Source organism: Chiloscyllium punctatum, chromosome 26 (assembly GCF_047496795.1).
Source record: "Chiloscyllium punctatum isolate Juve2018m chromosome 26, sChiPun1.3, whole genome shotgun sequence".
Taxonomy (NCBI): Eukaryota; Metazoa; Chordata; class Chondrichthyes; order Orectolobiformes; family Hemiscylliidae; genus Chiloscyllium; species Chiloscyllium punctatum.
This window is the reverse complement of record NC_092764.1, coordinates 4,878,427-4,896,685: the sequence shown is the minus strand read 5'-3', so window position 1 is coordinate 4,896,685 and position 18,259 is coordinate 4,878,427. Positions and strand designations below refer to the sequence as shown.

At 42.4% G+C, this 18,259-nt stretch overlaps 1 protein-coding gene across 5 annotated transcripts in view; it reads left to right on the top strand.

Annotated features, from left to right (window-relative positions):
- Positions 1-18,259, top strand: part of LOC140496258 (transcription initiation factor TFIID subunit 4-like) — a 349,124-nt gene that overhangs the window by 61,623 nt on the left and 269,242 nt on the right. For all 5 annotated transcript variants that reach the window (XM_072595792.1, XM_072595791.1, XM_072595790.1 and 2 more), the window contains exons 7-9: positions 3,218-3,307; positions 9,531-9,782; positions 12,259-12,352. In XM_072595792.1, coding sequence (XP_072451893.1) covers positions 3,218-3,307; positions 9,531-9,782; positions 12,259-12,352 — 436 coding nt within the window. The remainder of the gene's footprint in view (positions 1-3,217; positions 3,308-9,530; positions 9,783-12,258; positions 12,353-18,259) is intronic.

Genomic DNA, 18,259 nt, shown 5'->3' with positions numbered 1-18,259 from the left:
AGACTCAACCATATTGCTCAGGATCACAGATAAGACAAGGAATTTCCTTGTTTTAAGACATTAGTAAATCAAATATTGGTTACATAATTGCTATTAGCTTTTAATTCCACATTAGTCATTATTTGAATTCAAAATTTGCAGTCTGCCATTAGCCTGGAATTCTGGGTTACTCATCCAGTGAAGTTACCACTATGCAACTCTGTCACCTATGCAACTGGGGAAGAAAGAATAAACTTCAAAATAGTGATTCTACTCCCTGAAACGGAAATGGTTGAAGGGATCTGTGAAGTTATGCAAAACAGAATGAAAATGTAAGAGAATAAAGAGTGAAAGATTTAGTCAACTTAACAAAACAAAATCCATTAGAGAGGTGAAACATATTCCTGTTTGGTACAAGGAACAGAAATGTTGCAAAAGGAGTTAGTCATTCAGCCCTTCAAGTCTGTCTGCCAATCTGTTCAATTGTGGCTGATCTTTGCCACAACTCAATATTCCCTTTTAGTTTCATCTTCTTTGATATCTTTCCGTGACAAAATTCTGCTGAACTTGAAAGCTGCAGTTGGCCCCTCACATTTACAGTCCTTTGTGGTTGCTGGTTGAGGACACTTGGTGGGATGTGGGATAATACTGTGATTTCCACTTGCTTTGTGAACCTCAGTCCTATGAGCTCATCATCCTCCACCATTTCCACCAGAATCAGACCCCACCACCAGAAATATATTTCCCTCCCCAGCCCTATCAGCATTCTGCAGAGACAATTCCCTTGTTAGGTCCACACCCCCACCAACCCACCCTCTATTCCTGGCACCTTCCCTTGTTGCAGCAAGAGGTGTAAAATCTGCACCCACACCTCCCCCTAACCTCCATCCAAGGCCCCAACGGATCCTTCCAAATTCAGCAGAGAGTTTCCTGCACATTCAAACACCTCGTCTACTGTGTCTGTTGCTCTCGACGTTGTCTCCTCTACGTTGGGGAGACAGGATGCCAGCTCGTGGAACATTTCAGGGAACATCTCTGGGACACATCCACCAAACAATCCCACTGTCCTGAGGCCACCCACTTCAACTCCACCTCCCACTCCGCCAAGGCCATGCAAGTCATGGGCCGCCTCCACTGCCAAATCCTAGCCACCTGATGCCTGGAGAAAGAACGCCTCATCTTCTGCCTTGAGACCCTCTAACCACATGTCATCGACATTGATCTCACCAGTTTCCTCATCTCCCCTACCCCCACCTCATTGCAAATCCAACCTTCCAACTCGTCACCACCCTCTCGATTTGTCCTACCTTGTCTATCTTCCTTCCCACCTATCGCTCCACTCTCCTCTCTGACCTATCACCTTCACCCTCCTCCATCTTCACTCCTACCTGCATCTCCCTATTGCCTTCCCAATTACCAACCCCACCCTCCAATCCCATCCTCCAATTTATCTCTCAGCATTCATGATGAAGGGCTTTTGCCCGAAACATCGATTTTCCTGCTCCTTGGATGCTGCCTGACCTGCTGTACTTTTCCAGCACCACACTCTCGACTCAGTCCTATTAGCTATGCTGTGCCAGGAAGAATGTGGAATGTATTGCAACAAGTGCAAACTGAAACAGAAAAGAAATTCTCATTAAATACTTGAAGGATATAGTCGGATATGGGGGCAGAGCAAGGATAAGAGTGAATAGTTCCACTTAAAGAGTGAGCATAAGGGAGAGTCAAGGCAGGAAATATTAAGTATTGAGCCCCTCCCTGTAGCAGGCCACTGTCCCTACCTGTTCCAAGAGGGCCAACAACATCCCTATACCTAAGAAGGCTCATGCAGCATGTCTCAATGACTACTGCCCAGTGGCCTGACCTTCGGTGGTCATGAAGTGCTTTGAAAGGCTGGTCATGGCATTAATCAACTCCAGCCTCCCCACTATTCTTGATCCACTGCAATTTGCCTATCAGACCAACAGATCCACGTCAGATGTCATATCACTTGCCCTTCACTCCTCCCTAGACATCTTGACACCAAGAACAGCAATCCTACTCATTGACTACAGTTCAGCCATCAACCCTATTATCCCCTCGAGACCGATTACTAAACCTAGTGATCTCAGACTAAGCCCCACTCTCTGCAAATGGATCCTCTGATTCCTGACTCATCAGCCACAATCAGTGAAGACTGGGGTCAATACTTCATCTTCACGAACACTCAACACTGGAGCCCCCCCGCCCGCCCCCCACTGTACTCAGTGTGTACCCATGACTGCATCGCCAAATACCAGACTAATACCATTTACAAGTTCGCTGATGACACCATCATAGTCAGTCGAATCTCAGATAGTGACAAAGCAGACTACAGATGGGAGGTGATAGACCTGGAAAAGTGGTGCACTGAGACCAACCTAGCTCTCAATGCTGGCAAAACCAAGGAACTCATTATTGACTTTCAGCGGGATGTTACTCATGCCCCCCTACACTTTAACAGCACAGAGGTGGAAAGTGTCAAGCTCCTGGGAGTGGTCATCCACAACAAGCTTTCTTGGATTCTTCAGGTGGTTGCACTGGTTACAAAGGCCCAACAATGTCTCCTGTTCCTCAGGCCTGAGGAAATTTAGCATGACGGCAAGTACCCTTGCCAACATTTATAGGTACGCCATCGAGAGCATTCTGTCTGGATGTATCACTACCCGGCATGGCAACTGTACCATTCAAGATCGGAGACGGTTACACAGAGTGGTGAACTCTGCCCAGACAATCACAAAGGCCAACCTCCCACCTATAGAATCATCTACCAGCCGCTGTCAAGGAAAGGCTGCCAGCATTCTCAAAAATCCATCCCACCCTGGCAACCTCTACCATTGGGCAGAAGGTACAGAAGCTTGAACACATGCACCAACTGGTTTCGTAACAGTTTCTACCCAACTGTTGTTAGAATACTGAATGGACTCTCAAACTCTTAACATTTGCCTATACCTGTGTTTTTGTTTTTGCCACTGTTTACCTATTATTTACTATCTATGCTATTTAACTCTGTGATCTGCCTGTATTACTCGCAAGACAAAGCTTTTCACTGTGCCTTGGTACATGTAACATTAAATACAATTCAATTCAATTGAGCTGTACTGACATTTTTACTGAGGCTGCATCCCACTGTAGGAAAAATGATCAAAATAGCCTAATATTAACAATGTTGCTCCACATTGGGAAAATCCTAACTATCTGTCTGTTTTTCTCTTTTAAGGACTCTAAGATTGAACCAGAAGAGTTCACTAACAGACTTCAGTCAGAACTTAACTCATCTCCACAGCCATACCTGGTGCCTTTTCTCAAGGTGTGGTACGAATACAAACAGGATGTATATTTTTAACGGCGATCTCTGTGCACTTTATGTACATCTACAGGTCCTGTAAGAATTGGACACTCTGCAGCTTCTTTCATAGTAAGAAAACCCTGCTGGATGCAGAGTAAAGCTCTCTCTCCTCTCTGATCAGTTACTCCCAGGGCAGGTACAGCATTGCTTACAAAGGGAGTGAAGATGAATTTAATAATGTATTTAACCCAATTCGTAGAAGACTATCCTGAATGAGATTTTGATTTCTCATGTTAGTCATGTTAGTAAAATCAAGTTATCAATTAGTGTGGTTAAAGACAACATGTGCATTTCACCTTGCAGCTGCTCTGAGACCCCCTTCTCAGCCTGTTCCTGGATCGAAGGAGGCAGTGATATTCCAATTCTTTGTCCTGCTGTCATGACCTTGGCTAAAATTAAATGTTGCTGAGATACTTGAATCATTGATAGTCACAGATGAGGTTCCTGAAGACTGGAGGTTGGCTAACGTGATGCCACTGTTTAAGAAAGGTGGTAAGAACAAGTCAGGGAACTATAGACCAGTGAGCCTGACATTAGTGGTAGGTAAGTTGGGGAATCCTGAGGGACAGGGTTTGCATGTATTTGGGAAATCATGTGTCACTAACTTGATTGAGTTTTTTGAAGAAGTAACAAAGAGGATTGATGAGGGCAGAGCGGTGGAGATGATCTATACGAACTTTAGTAAGGCACTTGACAAGGATCCTCATGGTAACAAGGTTAGATCACATGGAATACAGGGAGAACGAGCCATTTGAATACAGAATTGGCTCGAAGGTAAACAACAAGGGGTGGTGGTGGTGGAGGGTTTCTTTTCAGACTGGAGGCCTGAGACCAATGGTCTGCCTCTAGGATCAGTGCTAGGTCCACTGCCTTTTGTCATTTATATAAATAATTTGGATGCGAATACAGGTTAGTAAGTTTGCAGATGATATCAAAATTGGAGGTGTAGTGGACAGCAAAGAAGGTTACTTCAAAGTAGAACGGGATCTTGATCCGAGTGACCCGATTGCTGAGGAGTGGCAAATGGTGTTTAATTTAGATAAATGTGAGGTACTGCATTTTGGAAAGGCAAATCTTAGTAGGACTTATACACTTAATGGTAAGGTCCTAGGGAGTGTTGCTGAACAAAGACACCTTGGGAGTGCAGGCTCATAGCTCCTTGAAAGTAGAGTCGCAGGTAGATAGGATAGTGAAGAAGGCGTTTGGTATTCTTTGGTTTGCTTTCCGTTATTGGTCAGAGCATTGAGTATGGGAGTTGGGTGGTCATGTTGTGGCCTTACAGGGCGTTGGTTATTGGAATATTGTGTGTAATTCTGGTCTCCCTGCTATAGGAAGGATGTTGTGGAACTTGAAAACGTTCAGAAAAGATGTAGAAGGAGATTGCCAGGTTTGGAGGATTCAATCTACAAGGAGAGGCTGAACAGGCTGGAGTGTCAGAGGCTGAGGGGTGACCTTATAGAGGTTTATAAAATCATGAGGGGCATGAATAGGGTAAATAGACAAAGTCTTTTCCCTGGGTCGGGAGAGTCCAGACCTAGACGGTGAGAGAGGAAAGATTTAAGAGGGACATAAGGGACAACTTTTTCACACAGCGGATGGTGTGTGTATGGAATGAGCTGCCAGAGGAAGTGGTGGAAACTGGTACAATTGCAACATTTACCAGACATCTGGATGAGTACATGAATGGGAAGGGTCGAAAGGGCTATGGGCCAAGTGGTGACGAGATTAATTGACGGTATCTGATTGGCATGGGCGAATTGGACCGATGGGTCTGTTTCCATGCAGTCCGTCTCTATGACTCTAAGTGCAGAAAAGGGATTGTGCAAGTTGAGTTTTGAACTTCATTTTCATTTGCAGATAATTTACACTTGTTTATTGTGACCTCTTGTTTTATCATGGAGTTGGTAGAGACCTGCAGAGGGATAAGCAAATTGGAAGAAATTGGCCATTCTGCAGCATAAAATAAGCTGGAAAAGCAAATTCCTAGTTTCCCTTTTTGCTCTGTGTTCAATCAGTTGATTGTAATTTGAGAGCTGTGGGTATGTTGGTTTGATTCAATGCTTCTCAAGGGAGAAGGTGGAACCCTAGTGGTTCTGTAGCTTATGACTATTGAGAAGTGAATGTGTTAACATTTAAAGCCATAGAGTCCTACAGCATGGAGACAGGCACTCTGGCCCACTCTATGCCAACCAAAATGTCCGTGCATGCTAACCCCATTTCCTTGCACTTGGCCCATATCCTTCTAATCCTTTCCTATCTGTGTATTTGTCTAAATGCCTTTTAAATGTTAACGTATCCACCTCAACCACTTCTGCTGACAGCTCATTCCATATGTGTGCCACCCAGTGTTTAAAAAAAAGTTGCACCTCAGGTTCCCTTCTTTCCCCGTTAACCTTAAACTGATGTCTTGTAGTCCTCGATTCCCCAACCCTGGGAAAAAGGCTGAGTGCATTCACCATCTCCATGCATCTCGTGACCTTGTATACCTCTATAAGGTCCCTCCTCGGTCTACTACACTCTGAAGATAAACGTCCTCGCTTGTCCAACCTCTCCCTATAACTCAGACGTTGAGTCCAGGCAACATCCTTGTAGATGTCTTTTGCTGTCTTTCCAGTTTAATAACATCCTTCCGACAGGAAGGTGACCAAAAGTGAATACACTACTCCAACCAACGACCTGTATAACTGCAACATAACGTCCCAACTTCTCTGCTCAGTGCCCTGACTGATGAAGGTCAGTGTGCCAAAAGCCTCCTTCACTGCCCTGTCTATCTGTGAACTCCACTTTCACAGAACCATGCACCTGAACTCCAAGATCCCTCTGCTCCACTTCTTAAGGCCCTACCATTCACAATGAAACTCCTACCTTGATTTGACTTTCCAAAATGCAAGGCCTTGCACTTATCTGTGTTAAACTCCATTTGCTATTTCTCAGCCGACTTCCCCAGCTGATCAAGGTCCTGCTGCAATTCCTGATAACCACCTTTACTGTGCACGATACTTTATATTTTAATGTCATCTGCATACTTGGTAATCATGCCTTGTATGTTCTCATTCAAATCATTGATATAGATTACAAGCAGTAATGGGTCCAGCACCAACTCCTGAGGCACTCCACTAGTCACAGGCCTCCAGTCTGACAAGCATCCTTCCACTGTTACCATCTGATTCCTACCATCAAGCCAATTTTATATCCAGTTTGTCAGCTTGCCCTGGATTCCAAGTGATCTAACCTTCCAGAGCAGCCTACCATGTGAAACCTTAAATGAAATTCGTATAGACTACATCTACCACCCTGCCCCCGTTGGCCTTCCTGGTCACTTCTTCAAAGAACTCTAACAAATTTGTGAGGCATGATCTCCCATTCACAAAGCCATGCTGACTACTCCTAATCAAATCCTGTCTTACCAAACACATGTATATCTTATCCCTTAGAATCTTCTCTAGTAACTTACCTAACACAGATGTTGCACTTACTGGTCTACAGTTCCCAGGTTTTTCTTTGCAGCCCTTCTTGAATAATGGCACAACATTTGCTATCTTCCAGTCTTCCGGGACCTCACCTTTGGCTAATGATGCAAAACTATCAGCTAGGGTCCCTGTAATTTCTTGTCTAGCCTGTGTTCTTGAATATATCTGGTCAGGACCAGAGATTTATTCACCTTCATATGTTTGAATACATCCAACATCACCTCTAATGCGATATGGACGGTCCCCAAGGTATCACCACTAACTTCCCCAAGCTCCCAAGTTGTCTTGTCCTTCTCCATGGTAAACACAGGAGGAGAAATACTCATTGAGAACCTTTCCCATCTCATGTTGTTCTACACGTGTCCACTTTGGTCCTTGAGATGCCTTGTTCTCTCTCGAGTTATTCTTTTGCCTTTAATATACTTCAAGTACCTCTTTGGATTCACCCTCATCTTCTCAGCCAAGGCTATCATGTGTCCCTTCTTCACCCTCCTGATTTCCTTCTTCAGTAAACTCCTGTATTCCCTGTATATTTCCAGGGATTCCCTCGATCCCAGCTGCCGGTACCTGAGCCACGCCACCTCCTTCCTTTCTGGTCAAAGCTTCAATATCTCTTGTCATTCAGGGTTCCCTATTCCTGCTCGTCTTGCCCTTCTCCCTCACAGGGACATATGAACCTTGATTTCTAGTTATCTCACTTTTAAAGGCCTCCCACTTGCCAGACATTCCTTTGCCTGCAAACAAACTACTCCAATCTCCAATCAACCCCTGCAAATCCTGTCCAATTTCGAACTTGAAGCTGTGAACCAGTTTTGTCCCTCTCCATAATTGTTTTAAAACTAATAAAACTATGGCCACTGGTCCTAAAGTGCTGCCCCACTGTCACCTCCATCATCTGTCCTCCCCTATTTCCTAAAAGTGGGTCGAGTTTTGCCCCTTCCCGAGTAGCACCCTCTATCTCCTGCTTGAGGAAACTTTCCTGAGTGCACTTAACAAATTCCACCCCATCTAAGCCCTTAATGCTATTGCAGTCCCAGTCTATGTTAGGAAAATTAAAATCCCTACCTATGACCACCCTTTTTGTCCTGCACGTCTCCCCAGTCTCCATTCATAGTTGTTCCTCTAATTCCTGTTGACTACTTGGGGCCTGTAGTCCAACCTCAATAATGTCACAAACCCCTTCTTATTTCTTAGCTCCACCCACAAAACTTCACTGGATGATCCTTCAGTTATTTCATCTCTGATTACTGCTGTGATACTCGCCCGAGTCAAAAATACAACTCCCCATCCCTTCTTTCAACTACCTCTGTCTCACCTAAAATACGTGTACTTTGGCACATTAAGTCGCCAATTCTGTCCGTCCTTTAGCCATGTTTCTGTAATGGCTGTAATATCCCAGTCCCAGGTACCTATCCATGCCCTGAGTTCATCAGCCTTACCTGTCAGCCTTCTTGCATTGAAACAGATGCAATTTAATCCAACAGGCATTCCTTGCTCTCTGTCGTGTTCCAGCCTGACCTGTCTCTTGAACTTAGTATTTCTGATTACTGTATCTCCTTCAAACCTCGCACTTGCTTCCCTGTTGTTGAGCATCCCATCCCCCTGTCAATCTAGTTTAAACCCTCTTTTGCAGCACTAGCAAACCTAGCCACCAAGATATTGGTCCCCTTCTAATTCAGGTGCAACCCATCCCTCTTGTACAGGTCACCTCTGCTCCAGAAAATGATTTAAAAATCTGAATCCCAGGCCCTGCACCAATTCTTCAGCCACACATTCATCTACCATATCCTCCTGTTTTTAGCCTCACCAGCACATGGCACTGGAAGTAATCCGGAGATTATCACCAACGAGCTCTTGTTTTTTTGACTTTCTTCCCAGCTCTCTGTAATTGCTCTGCAGACCCTCATCCCTATTTCTACCTGTGTCATTTGTGCATAACAACTTCTGACTGCTCACCCTACCCCTTGATAACATTCTGCAGCCGCTCCAAGATGGCCTCAATGCTGGCACCCGGGAGGCAACACACTATCCTGGATTACTGTTTGCAGCCACAGAATCTCCTGTCTATCCCTCTAACTATCGAGTCTCCTATCACTAAGGTCCTGTTTACTTTTACCCTTTCCTGCTGTGCCCCAGAGCTAGTTGTTGTGCCACTGACCTGGCCATTGCTGCTTTTCCCAGAATGGTCATCCTCCTCCACAATATCCAAATGGTATACATTATTTTGAGGGGAATGGCCACAGGGAATTCCTGCAATCTCTGTCTACTCCCTTTGCCTTTCCTGGTGGTCACCCAACGACTCTACCTGCACTTTAGGTGTGACCAACTCACTGAAACTCTTATCTGGAGAAGACAGAATCATGTGAGTGTATTTCCCTCACCTTAACAATCTACTGATGTTCCACTGGATGTATGAATGAGATGGGAAAGACTATTTTCACTCTCACTTTGTAAGTCGTTAATAATTGAGGACCCTATTTCTCACAGTTGGTCAGAATGTATCGGGAATTTGCACATCAGTATATGCTAGAGACTTAATCTGGGGCACAGATTGTCGACACCTGTTCAAATCTACAGAAGACTTGAGAAAATGGAATATTTGTGGAGCCTATGTTCTTTGCATATATCAAACGTTCTTGTGAATGATTTAGGAACTGATGATAATCTTGCGTAAAAAGACTATGTAAATGCTTCTATCTGTTTCTTTCACGCAGAAAAGTTTGCCAGCCTTGAGGCAGTCCCTGGTTCGGAATCAGCAGTTCATCCTGCAAGTAAATCAGAAATCACAAGGAGTGGCCTTAGTCCAGGCCACATCTACTGTGCCATCGACAGGAACTGTCAGCACAGCTGTTGCGGGATCATCTGTACGAACACAACAACCCATCACTGATAACACAGTCTCGGGAACAAATATAGTGACACAGGCACACATCAACTTGGCTCAGCAAGGGCGCAGCACACATCTGGTGCGTGGTGACTTTAGGTGCCTTATATGTGATAAGAATGGAATATGAGAGTCTTGAGTAATTTGGTAAGGTGGGACGAGAGTTTTTGAAAGGTAAAACCTAATTGCTTGAGATTACAGTAAAAGTGCATAACATTGGCAGTCGACTCAAGGATCACCGGTATCTGGAAGGATGAAGGCAGTTTTACATTTCTAGCAGATTTTCTCCACCTTTGGATATAGACTTTCAGACTCACTGCTTTGTAAAATCTGCCAAAATATGTGGAAGGTAAGGAAATGCAACAAGTAAAAGTCCGGACCATAGGTACTGCAGTTCGAAATAAGAAACCAATTGGTTTTACAGCCTGTGAATAAAGGTTCAAGATCAGGAAAGGATATAAAATGTATTTCTAAATGTTCAAGTCAATCCCAATTTGACATTAGTCTAAAATGCAGTCAAAAATTTAGATAATGCAACAAAGCATGTTCAGGTGTTACCTTGAACTGTGGAGTTTGTGTGTAGGAATGCTGTGTACTAACATACTTTGGATTATTCGATTATGTTTTTTCAAAGAAGAATCAATGTTCTTCCCTCAGCAGGATGTCCTCTATCCTGTGTATGGCATTAAAGGAGAATTTACTTTTTTCTACACTATTACTCTGAATAATTCTCTCAGTGGAGTATAATCCAGGCACAAGAAATGATATAAAAACAGAAAATGCTGATGAAACTCAGCAGATCTGGCAGTATCTGTGGAGACAGGAACAGAGTTCATGTATCAAGTCCAGTATATCTCTTCAGAACAGGACATGATTATTGTTCTTGATGGGAAAGAGCATTTATAACGTCATTCTCAGGCTTCTTTTCAAGGAAGTTGTTAAATAGTTGATGCATTAGATTAGATTAGATTACTTAGTGTGGAAACAGGCCCTTTGGCCCAACAAGCACACACCGACCTGCCGAAGCGCAACTTTACCTCTGCCCCTAACACTACGGGCAATTAAGCATGATCAATTCACCTGACCTGCACATTTTTGGACAGTGGGAGGAAACCAGAGCACCCGGAGGAAACCCACGCAGACACGGGAAGAATGTACAAACTCCACACAGTTGCCTGAGGCAGGAATTGAACCTGGGTCTCTGGTGCTGTGAGGCAGCAGTGCTAACAATTGTGCCACCGTGCCACCCACCACGTTTTTCATGGGCAGACATTTGGGACCAAGTAGAATTTACCAATCTATGGTAAATATTCTTATAGTCACTGCTGAATTTTATGGGTTTTTTTCTTATTTCAAGTGCGGATTACACAAATGCCTTTGAACACAGTGCTTCAGCTTGGGTTTAGTGCAATGTTGCAGGGCATCGTTCAAATCTTGGTGCACAATTGATTGAGAGTTTCTGAAGGGAAACCTGTTGTCTTAAAGAGCAAATTTGAAAGTGATAAATGGATCAAGTTGTACCCCTGGCAACTCCTATGGTTCTTTTTGTGGCAAACTTTCAAGCCTGCTTGAAATGTAAAAGCTTTGAGAAGAAGTTTGTGCAGCATTTGAATTTGAAACCAAGTCAGAAACAATTTACTATAAACTCAAACATCTTATATTGTCCTGCTGAATGGCAGTCATTAACTCAACTCCTTCAGAGATCTTATGTTTCCAGTTTTGTTTGTTCCTCTTGATCCCTTGAGCTGCCAGACTCTGCAGTGTAGACAGTTCCCAAAATGACTGGGGGCACAAAACCTTTTTGACTTCAATCTGTAGCGAATGCCATTCGTGGCTGAGTGCCCCTGTTTCCCTGGAGAGTGGTGAAGGGGATTGTGGGCGATGCAATTGTTCCTGCTTCTTGAGGATGGATGTGGAGGTGGGAGGTGTTTTCATGGGAGGCAGGATGCTCCTGTTTCATGAAGGCCAAGAGAGGTGAGGGACCCTCTGGCAGTGGAGTGGGCAGGCAGGACAATGTGCATAAATCTGCTGGGTGCTAAATTGAGCTGTTAGATTCATGATGAGCACAGTGAGAATCAATCTGGTGTTTAATTTAGCTGCATCAGGAAAATGTGAAACTTTGCTCTTGGCTGAATATTACCCTGCAGGCTTCCCAGAAATTTACATTGGGAGGAAGAGGAGAATTTTGCTCCACCGGAAAGCTATGCATTTAAACTGTGATATGTAGAGCTTCAGCATGCTTTATGTGGTGACAATGATGCTTGCTTTTCTGATGATGTGCATCAGACTTGAAATTGCTATATGCCTAAGAAGTATAAGAGAAACATTCAGTCTCCAGAACAGTGTCCCCTTGTGTCAGGCCTGATATGAAGGTCCAAGGTCTGCACACAGAAGGCTGCAGAAACCTCTGCAAGGTCTGCTCTTACATTGTGTGCTATGTAACCAAGTGGAATACAAACGCACATGGGCTGTGAAGCCCTCGCATTTTCAGGATCAAGAGTATTGTGAAGAATGGTATTCTTGTGTGCAAAATCTCATGATGCCTGTTCTCTTAACAGATCATACAGCCCCCAGTACAGACAATGAAAAGGCAATCTGGTCTAGGAGCTCAAGTGAGATTGCCGGTGGTTATTACCCCATCTATCACACCAGGTATGATGAGCAATAACCTGTAGTTGATAAATGGTAACATCACACCAACATCTTGTCAATTTCAGCTCTGTTTGATGACCAATCCCCATAGCAAAGCAAAACATTCTGATTGCTGAAATAATGGACAATATAGAAATAGTCAATAGGTCTGATAGTATTTGTTGGCAGTGAACAAACAAAAGCAGCAATTACTGGAGCAACTCAGCAGATCTGACAGTATCTGTGGGGAGAGAAACAGAGTTCATGTTTCGAATTCAATGATCTTTTTTAAAAAAAAATCACTTTTTTTGGTCCCTGTTTGCCTCACCCCTTGTCTAACTTACGTGACTATTTTGATAGATATATTCAACTGTGGAATTCCCCTTTATTAGTTCCCAGTTTCTACTCTCCTCTCTTTGCACAGTCTTTTCCTTTCTGACTGTCCTTCTTCCCTTTCATCCCTGTTCACCCTTGTATTGTCAACATTGTATGACAGGTGTCAAATGGACCTTTTCCTGTTCATCTTACTGTATAACTGTTGTCATTCAGAATGCTCTGGCTTTGATTTCCCTAGTTTTCCCTTTGTTTGAATTAACCTTGACTATGCCCAATCTCTCTCACCTTTCCAACGCAATCCATTATACAATTGAACTTTTGCCTGCTAATTTTTTTTGTTTCAGTTAACCAGCGCCAGATCTTTTTTTACCCCATTGAAATTGGTCATCTTACAAATAAACTTTTATGTTCTGGATTTTTTTTTGAGTTTTTCCGCATGTAACGCTTCTAGCAGATGTATTTACTACACGAATCAGATCCCAAACAGGAACTTGGCTTGATAAATCATTCTTTGTTTGTTTTTAGTCTTAACAAAGTAGTCTCTTGCTGAAACAAAATGTTGCAATGCTGCAAATTTTGCTTTAACAATGAAGCAGAAGTTTGTTAATAAAAGACATTAGTTTGGTCAATTATGTTTTAGTAGAACTTCAGAGATTTTTAAACTTGCAGAACATCCTTTATAAATTGAAAAGAAATAAAACCGCTTTTATATACTACTCAAAAACACCACTGGTAGAATATGCAAAACAATGCTCATACAAACACTCGGGTATGAGTATTGTATCTGGTATCTTGGTAGATGTGATGGCTTCTTCCTGGATCTACCTCACACCCAAGCTACACTGTACCCCCTTAAAGGTTTTAATTTCAACATTTCTGATCTGGGGCTATCACTAACTCTTCACTCAAAGGTAACCAAATTTGCTATATGTTCTTCTCATTTCAAGATCACTCCTATGTAGCCATCCAATTCCAAGACTTCACAGGACTGCCTTAAACTTGAACTAAAACAGAAAACACATGTCTCCCTCTCAAGTTATTGCTGGTTCATTTAAGCTTGCAATAAACTGAGTAAAACCAAGTTCCAAGAGGTTCTCTTGAACCTTGAGGCAGCATCATTTTAGGCGCTGCATTAACATGGCATTGGAAACGTAAGAAAATAAGAACAGGAGGAGGTATCAGCCCATCGAGCCTGTTATACCCCTTAATAAGATCATGGCTTATCTGTGGCCTAACTCCATACATATTTCTTTGGCCCATGTCCCTCAACCCCCTTTGCTTAATAACAAAAAAGTATGTATCAAATTTAAAATTAACAACTAATCTGTCATCCACTGTTATTTGAGGAAGAAAAGTCAAACATCTGTCATCCTGTGTGTGTTGAAGTGCTTCATAACATCCCTCCTGAATGGTCTGTCCTTAATTCTCAAACTATGGTCCCTGTTTCGAGAGTCCCCAATCAGTAGAAATAGTTTATTTTTCTCTCCCCTGTCTTTTCCTGTTAATATCTTGAGGAATTCAATTAGATCCCCTATCACTCTATACCTTAACCCCTGAAATTCATTAATCATACATGTAAACCTACATTGTACTCTCTCCAAGGCCAAAATATCCTCCTCGAGGTGTGATGTCCAGGCCTGCTCACAGCACTCCATGTGGAGGTTTTGTATAACTGCAGCATAACTTCTCCATTTTTACATTCCAGTCCTCTAGACACAAAGGTCAGCATTCCATTAGCTTTCTTGATTACTTTCTGCACCTGATCGTGACATTTTAAAGATCTATGAACTTGAACTACTCTATTTAACTTTATACCATCAAAAAAAACCTAACCTATAGTTTTTCATTCCAAAATGGATCACCTCACACTTGCTTACTTTGAATTTCATCTGCCACAATTTCGCCCATTCGTCTAGTCTATCAATATTATGCCTTTGTAATTTATGCTATCATCTACTGTCCACAGTGCTGCATAAACTTTGAATTATCACAAATTTTGATATCTGATTTTCTATTCCGTTATCCAATTCATTAATAAGTAATGTGAATAATTGAGGCATTAACACAGATCCTCACGGGACACCACTGGTCACATTGTGCCAATTTGAGTATCTACCAATGATCCCTACTTCTGTTGTCTGTCACTCAAACAATTTCATAGCCATGTCAGTAAACTGACCTCAATTCCATGGGCTTCTACCTGAGTTAACAATCTCTTATTTGGGATTTTGTCATGTGCCTTCTGGAAGTCCATATAAACAACATCCATCAACTTTCCACTATCCACTACATTCATCACCTCTTCAAAAAAAAATTGTGAGCTTTCTCAGTATGCCCGACTTATCATGAATCTCTGCTGGCTGTCCCTAATTAACTGAAAATTGTGAAGGTGTTCAGTAATCTGATAGGGGAGGTGATGGCCTCGTGTTATTATCACTAGATTGTTAATCCAGAGACTCCAGTAATGTGTTAGTGACCTGAGTTTAAATCTGCCATGGCAGATGATGGAACTTGAATTCAATGATTAAGAAAAATTCTGGGATTCAGAGTCAAATGGTGACCATGAAACTGTTGCCAATTGTTAGAGGATCCCACTTGATTCACTCATGTCCTTCAGGGAAGCAAAAGTACCATCCTTACCCAGCTGGCCTACTTGTGGCTCCAGAAATGTGGTTGACTCTCAATTACTCTATAGGCAGGAAATACTGGCCTGGCCAGTCATGTCGACATCCTGTGAACGAATATTTAAAAAAGATCTTATCCTTGAAAAGGCTCCATCAATTTCCACAGATGTTAGGCTAATTGGTCTGTAATTTCCTGGTTTTTGACTTTCATCTGCTTTAAAAAATGAAGTGATGAGCAATGTCTAAGGAATGCTGAAAGATTATTGTTAGGGCATACTTCTCATCCTACTTCCTTTAATACCCTCGGATGGAAGCTTTTGGGTCCCAGGGATTCGTCATTCTTTCATTCCTGTAATTCACTCATTATCAATGTTTTGCTTGCATTAATTTTATTCAGCTTTTGTTTCTGAGCTGAGCCATTATTAATTTTCTCGGGATGGCAAAACAATCTGAAGTTAACAGAAGTCTGTTAGTAGTGCAAACAAACCCATTCACTGTAAAAGCAGGCCTCAAATGTTTTCAAAGATCAACACCATGGCTATACAAATAATTCCAAGTTTGTCATTAACTTAAACACAGAAACCCACTGGTAACTAACTCAAAAACTAGAAGTTAAACTTAGAAGAAATAGGATATATATCTCAGAGTTTTTGTCATTTATATAATTGATTTGGATGTGTGCATAAGAGATATAGTTAGTAAGTTTGCAGATGACACCAAAATTGGAGGACAGCGAAGAAGACTACCTCAGATTACAACGGGATCTTGATCAAATGGGCCAATGGACTGAGTGGCAGCAGATGGTGTTTAATTTAGATAAATGTGAGGTGCTGCATTTTGGCAAAGCAAATCTTAGCAGGACTTATGCATTTAATGGTAAGGTCCTGGGAGTGTTGCTGAACAGAGGGACCTTGGAGTGCAGGTTCAAAGCTCCTTGAACGTAGAGTCACAGGTAGATAGGATAGTGAAGAAGGCGTTGGGTATGCTTTCCTTTATAGGTCAGAGTATTGAGTACAGGAGTTGGGAGGTCATGTTGCGGCTGTACAGGACATTGGTTAGGCCACTGTTGGAATATTGTGTGCAATTCTGGTCTCCTTCCTTTTGGAAGGATGTTGTGAAACTTGAAAGGGTTCAGAAAAGCTTTACAAGGATGTTGCCAGGGTTGGAGGGTTTGAGCTATAGGGAGAGGTTGAAAGGCTGGGGCTGTTTTCCCTGGTGCATCAGAGGCTGAGGGGTGACGTTATAGAGGTTACAAAATTATGAGGGGCATGGATAGGGTAAGTAGACAAAGTCTTTTCCCTGGGGTCAGGGAGTCCAGAACTAGAGGGCATAGGTTTAGGGTGAGAGGGGAAAGATATAAAAGAGACCTGAGGGCAACTTTTTCATGCCCAGTCTGTTTCCAGGGTCTGTTTCAATGCTGTACATCTCTATGACTCTATGTTCGCATAACATAGCGAATCTAAGTCTGGCGATAGTGTGAGCACTAACATTTCATGCACTTCAAGTAAGTCATTGGCAGAACCAGATCCAGCTTTGATGGGAATAGGTGGTCTTAGTAATTGTACGAAAATGTGAAGTTGATTTCAAGGTCACGTAGGGCACCAAGATTGCTAACAACTTGAATCAACCTCTGAGTATTTCGAAAAGGGGAGTTTTATGGCAGATTTGCAAGCTTTCTGACTTTGGTATTCTCAACATTTAATCAGATGAAATTTTTTCTCGTACTGATGGATGCGAAATAAGCAGCCTGATGATTTAGAGAGCGCTAAGATCAAAAGAGGAGGTGTTAGGGTAAAACTGATCATCATTGGCATGCATATGCTATATTTTTCACATGATGTCACAAAGGTTAGTATGTTGATGTGAAATTATGGAAATGTAGACAAGTTGAGAGTGGGTAAATAGTGATGGATACAATACAGTGTGAATAAATGTGAAGTGGTTCACTTTGGTAAGAACAGCAGAATGGCAGATTATTATTTAAGTGGTGATAAATTGTGGAAGGCTGATGTGCAAAGAGATGAGGCTGCACACTAGTCATTTAGAACATGCATGTAAGTGCAACAAGTGATGAGGAAGCAAATGATATGTTGGCTTTCAGTGCAAGAGAGTTTGAGTATGGAAGCCAGGAAGTCTTCCTGCACCTGTACAGGGCCTTGAGACCACATCTGGGGATTTGTATGCAGTTTTGGTCACCTTAACTAAGAAAAGATGCACTTGCCACAGTGAAGGTTCACCAGACTTATTCAGGAATGGTAGATATATATTGGGTGAGGAGAAATTGGGAGGATGTGGCTTGTATTTGCTGGATTTTAAAAGAATGAGTCCAATTTAATTGGAATGTGTAAAATTCTGACAGGGCTGTATAGAGTGGGTGCAGGGATAATGTTTACCCTGGCTGGGGGTGAGACTGGGTGATCATGGTCTCAGGATGCGTAGTTAACCATTTTAGACTGAAATGTTTGTTCGCTGAGAGGGTGGTGAACCTGTGGAATTCTCTACTACAGAAGACTATGGAAGCAAAGTTAATTATAGGTAAGATGAAAAAAAAATTGATTTCTAGAAGCTAAAGGAGTAGAAAGTGCAGGAGCATAATGGTGTCAGAGAATTGGTCATGATCATGTTTGTGGGTAAAATTGAGGACACTGTACAGAGGTTCATCCCCAAGAAGAGAGAGATTATCCGGGGAGGGATTAGACAGCCATGGCTGACAAAGGAAGTCAGGAAATGCTTTAAAGAAAAAGAGAGATCCTATAAAGTGGCCAAGAGCACTGGGAAATCGGAAGATTGGGAAGGCTACAAAAACAGAGGATAACAAAGAGAGTAATAAGAAAGGAGAGGATCAAATATGAAGGTAGGCTAGCCAGTAATATTAGAAATGAGAGTAAAAGTTTCTTTCAATACATAAGAAACAAACGACAGGTAAAAGTAGACATTGGGCCACTTCAAACTGATGCTGGAAGCCTAG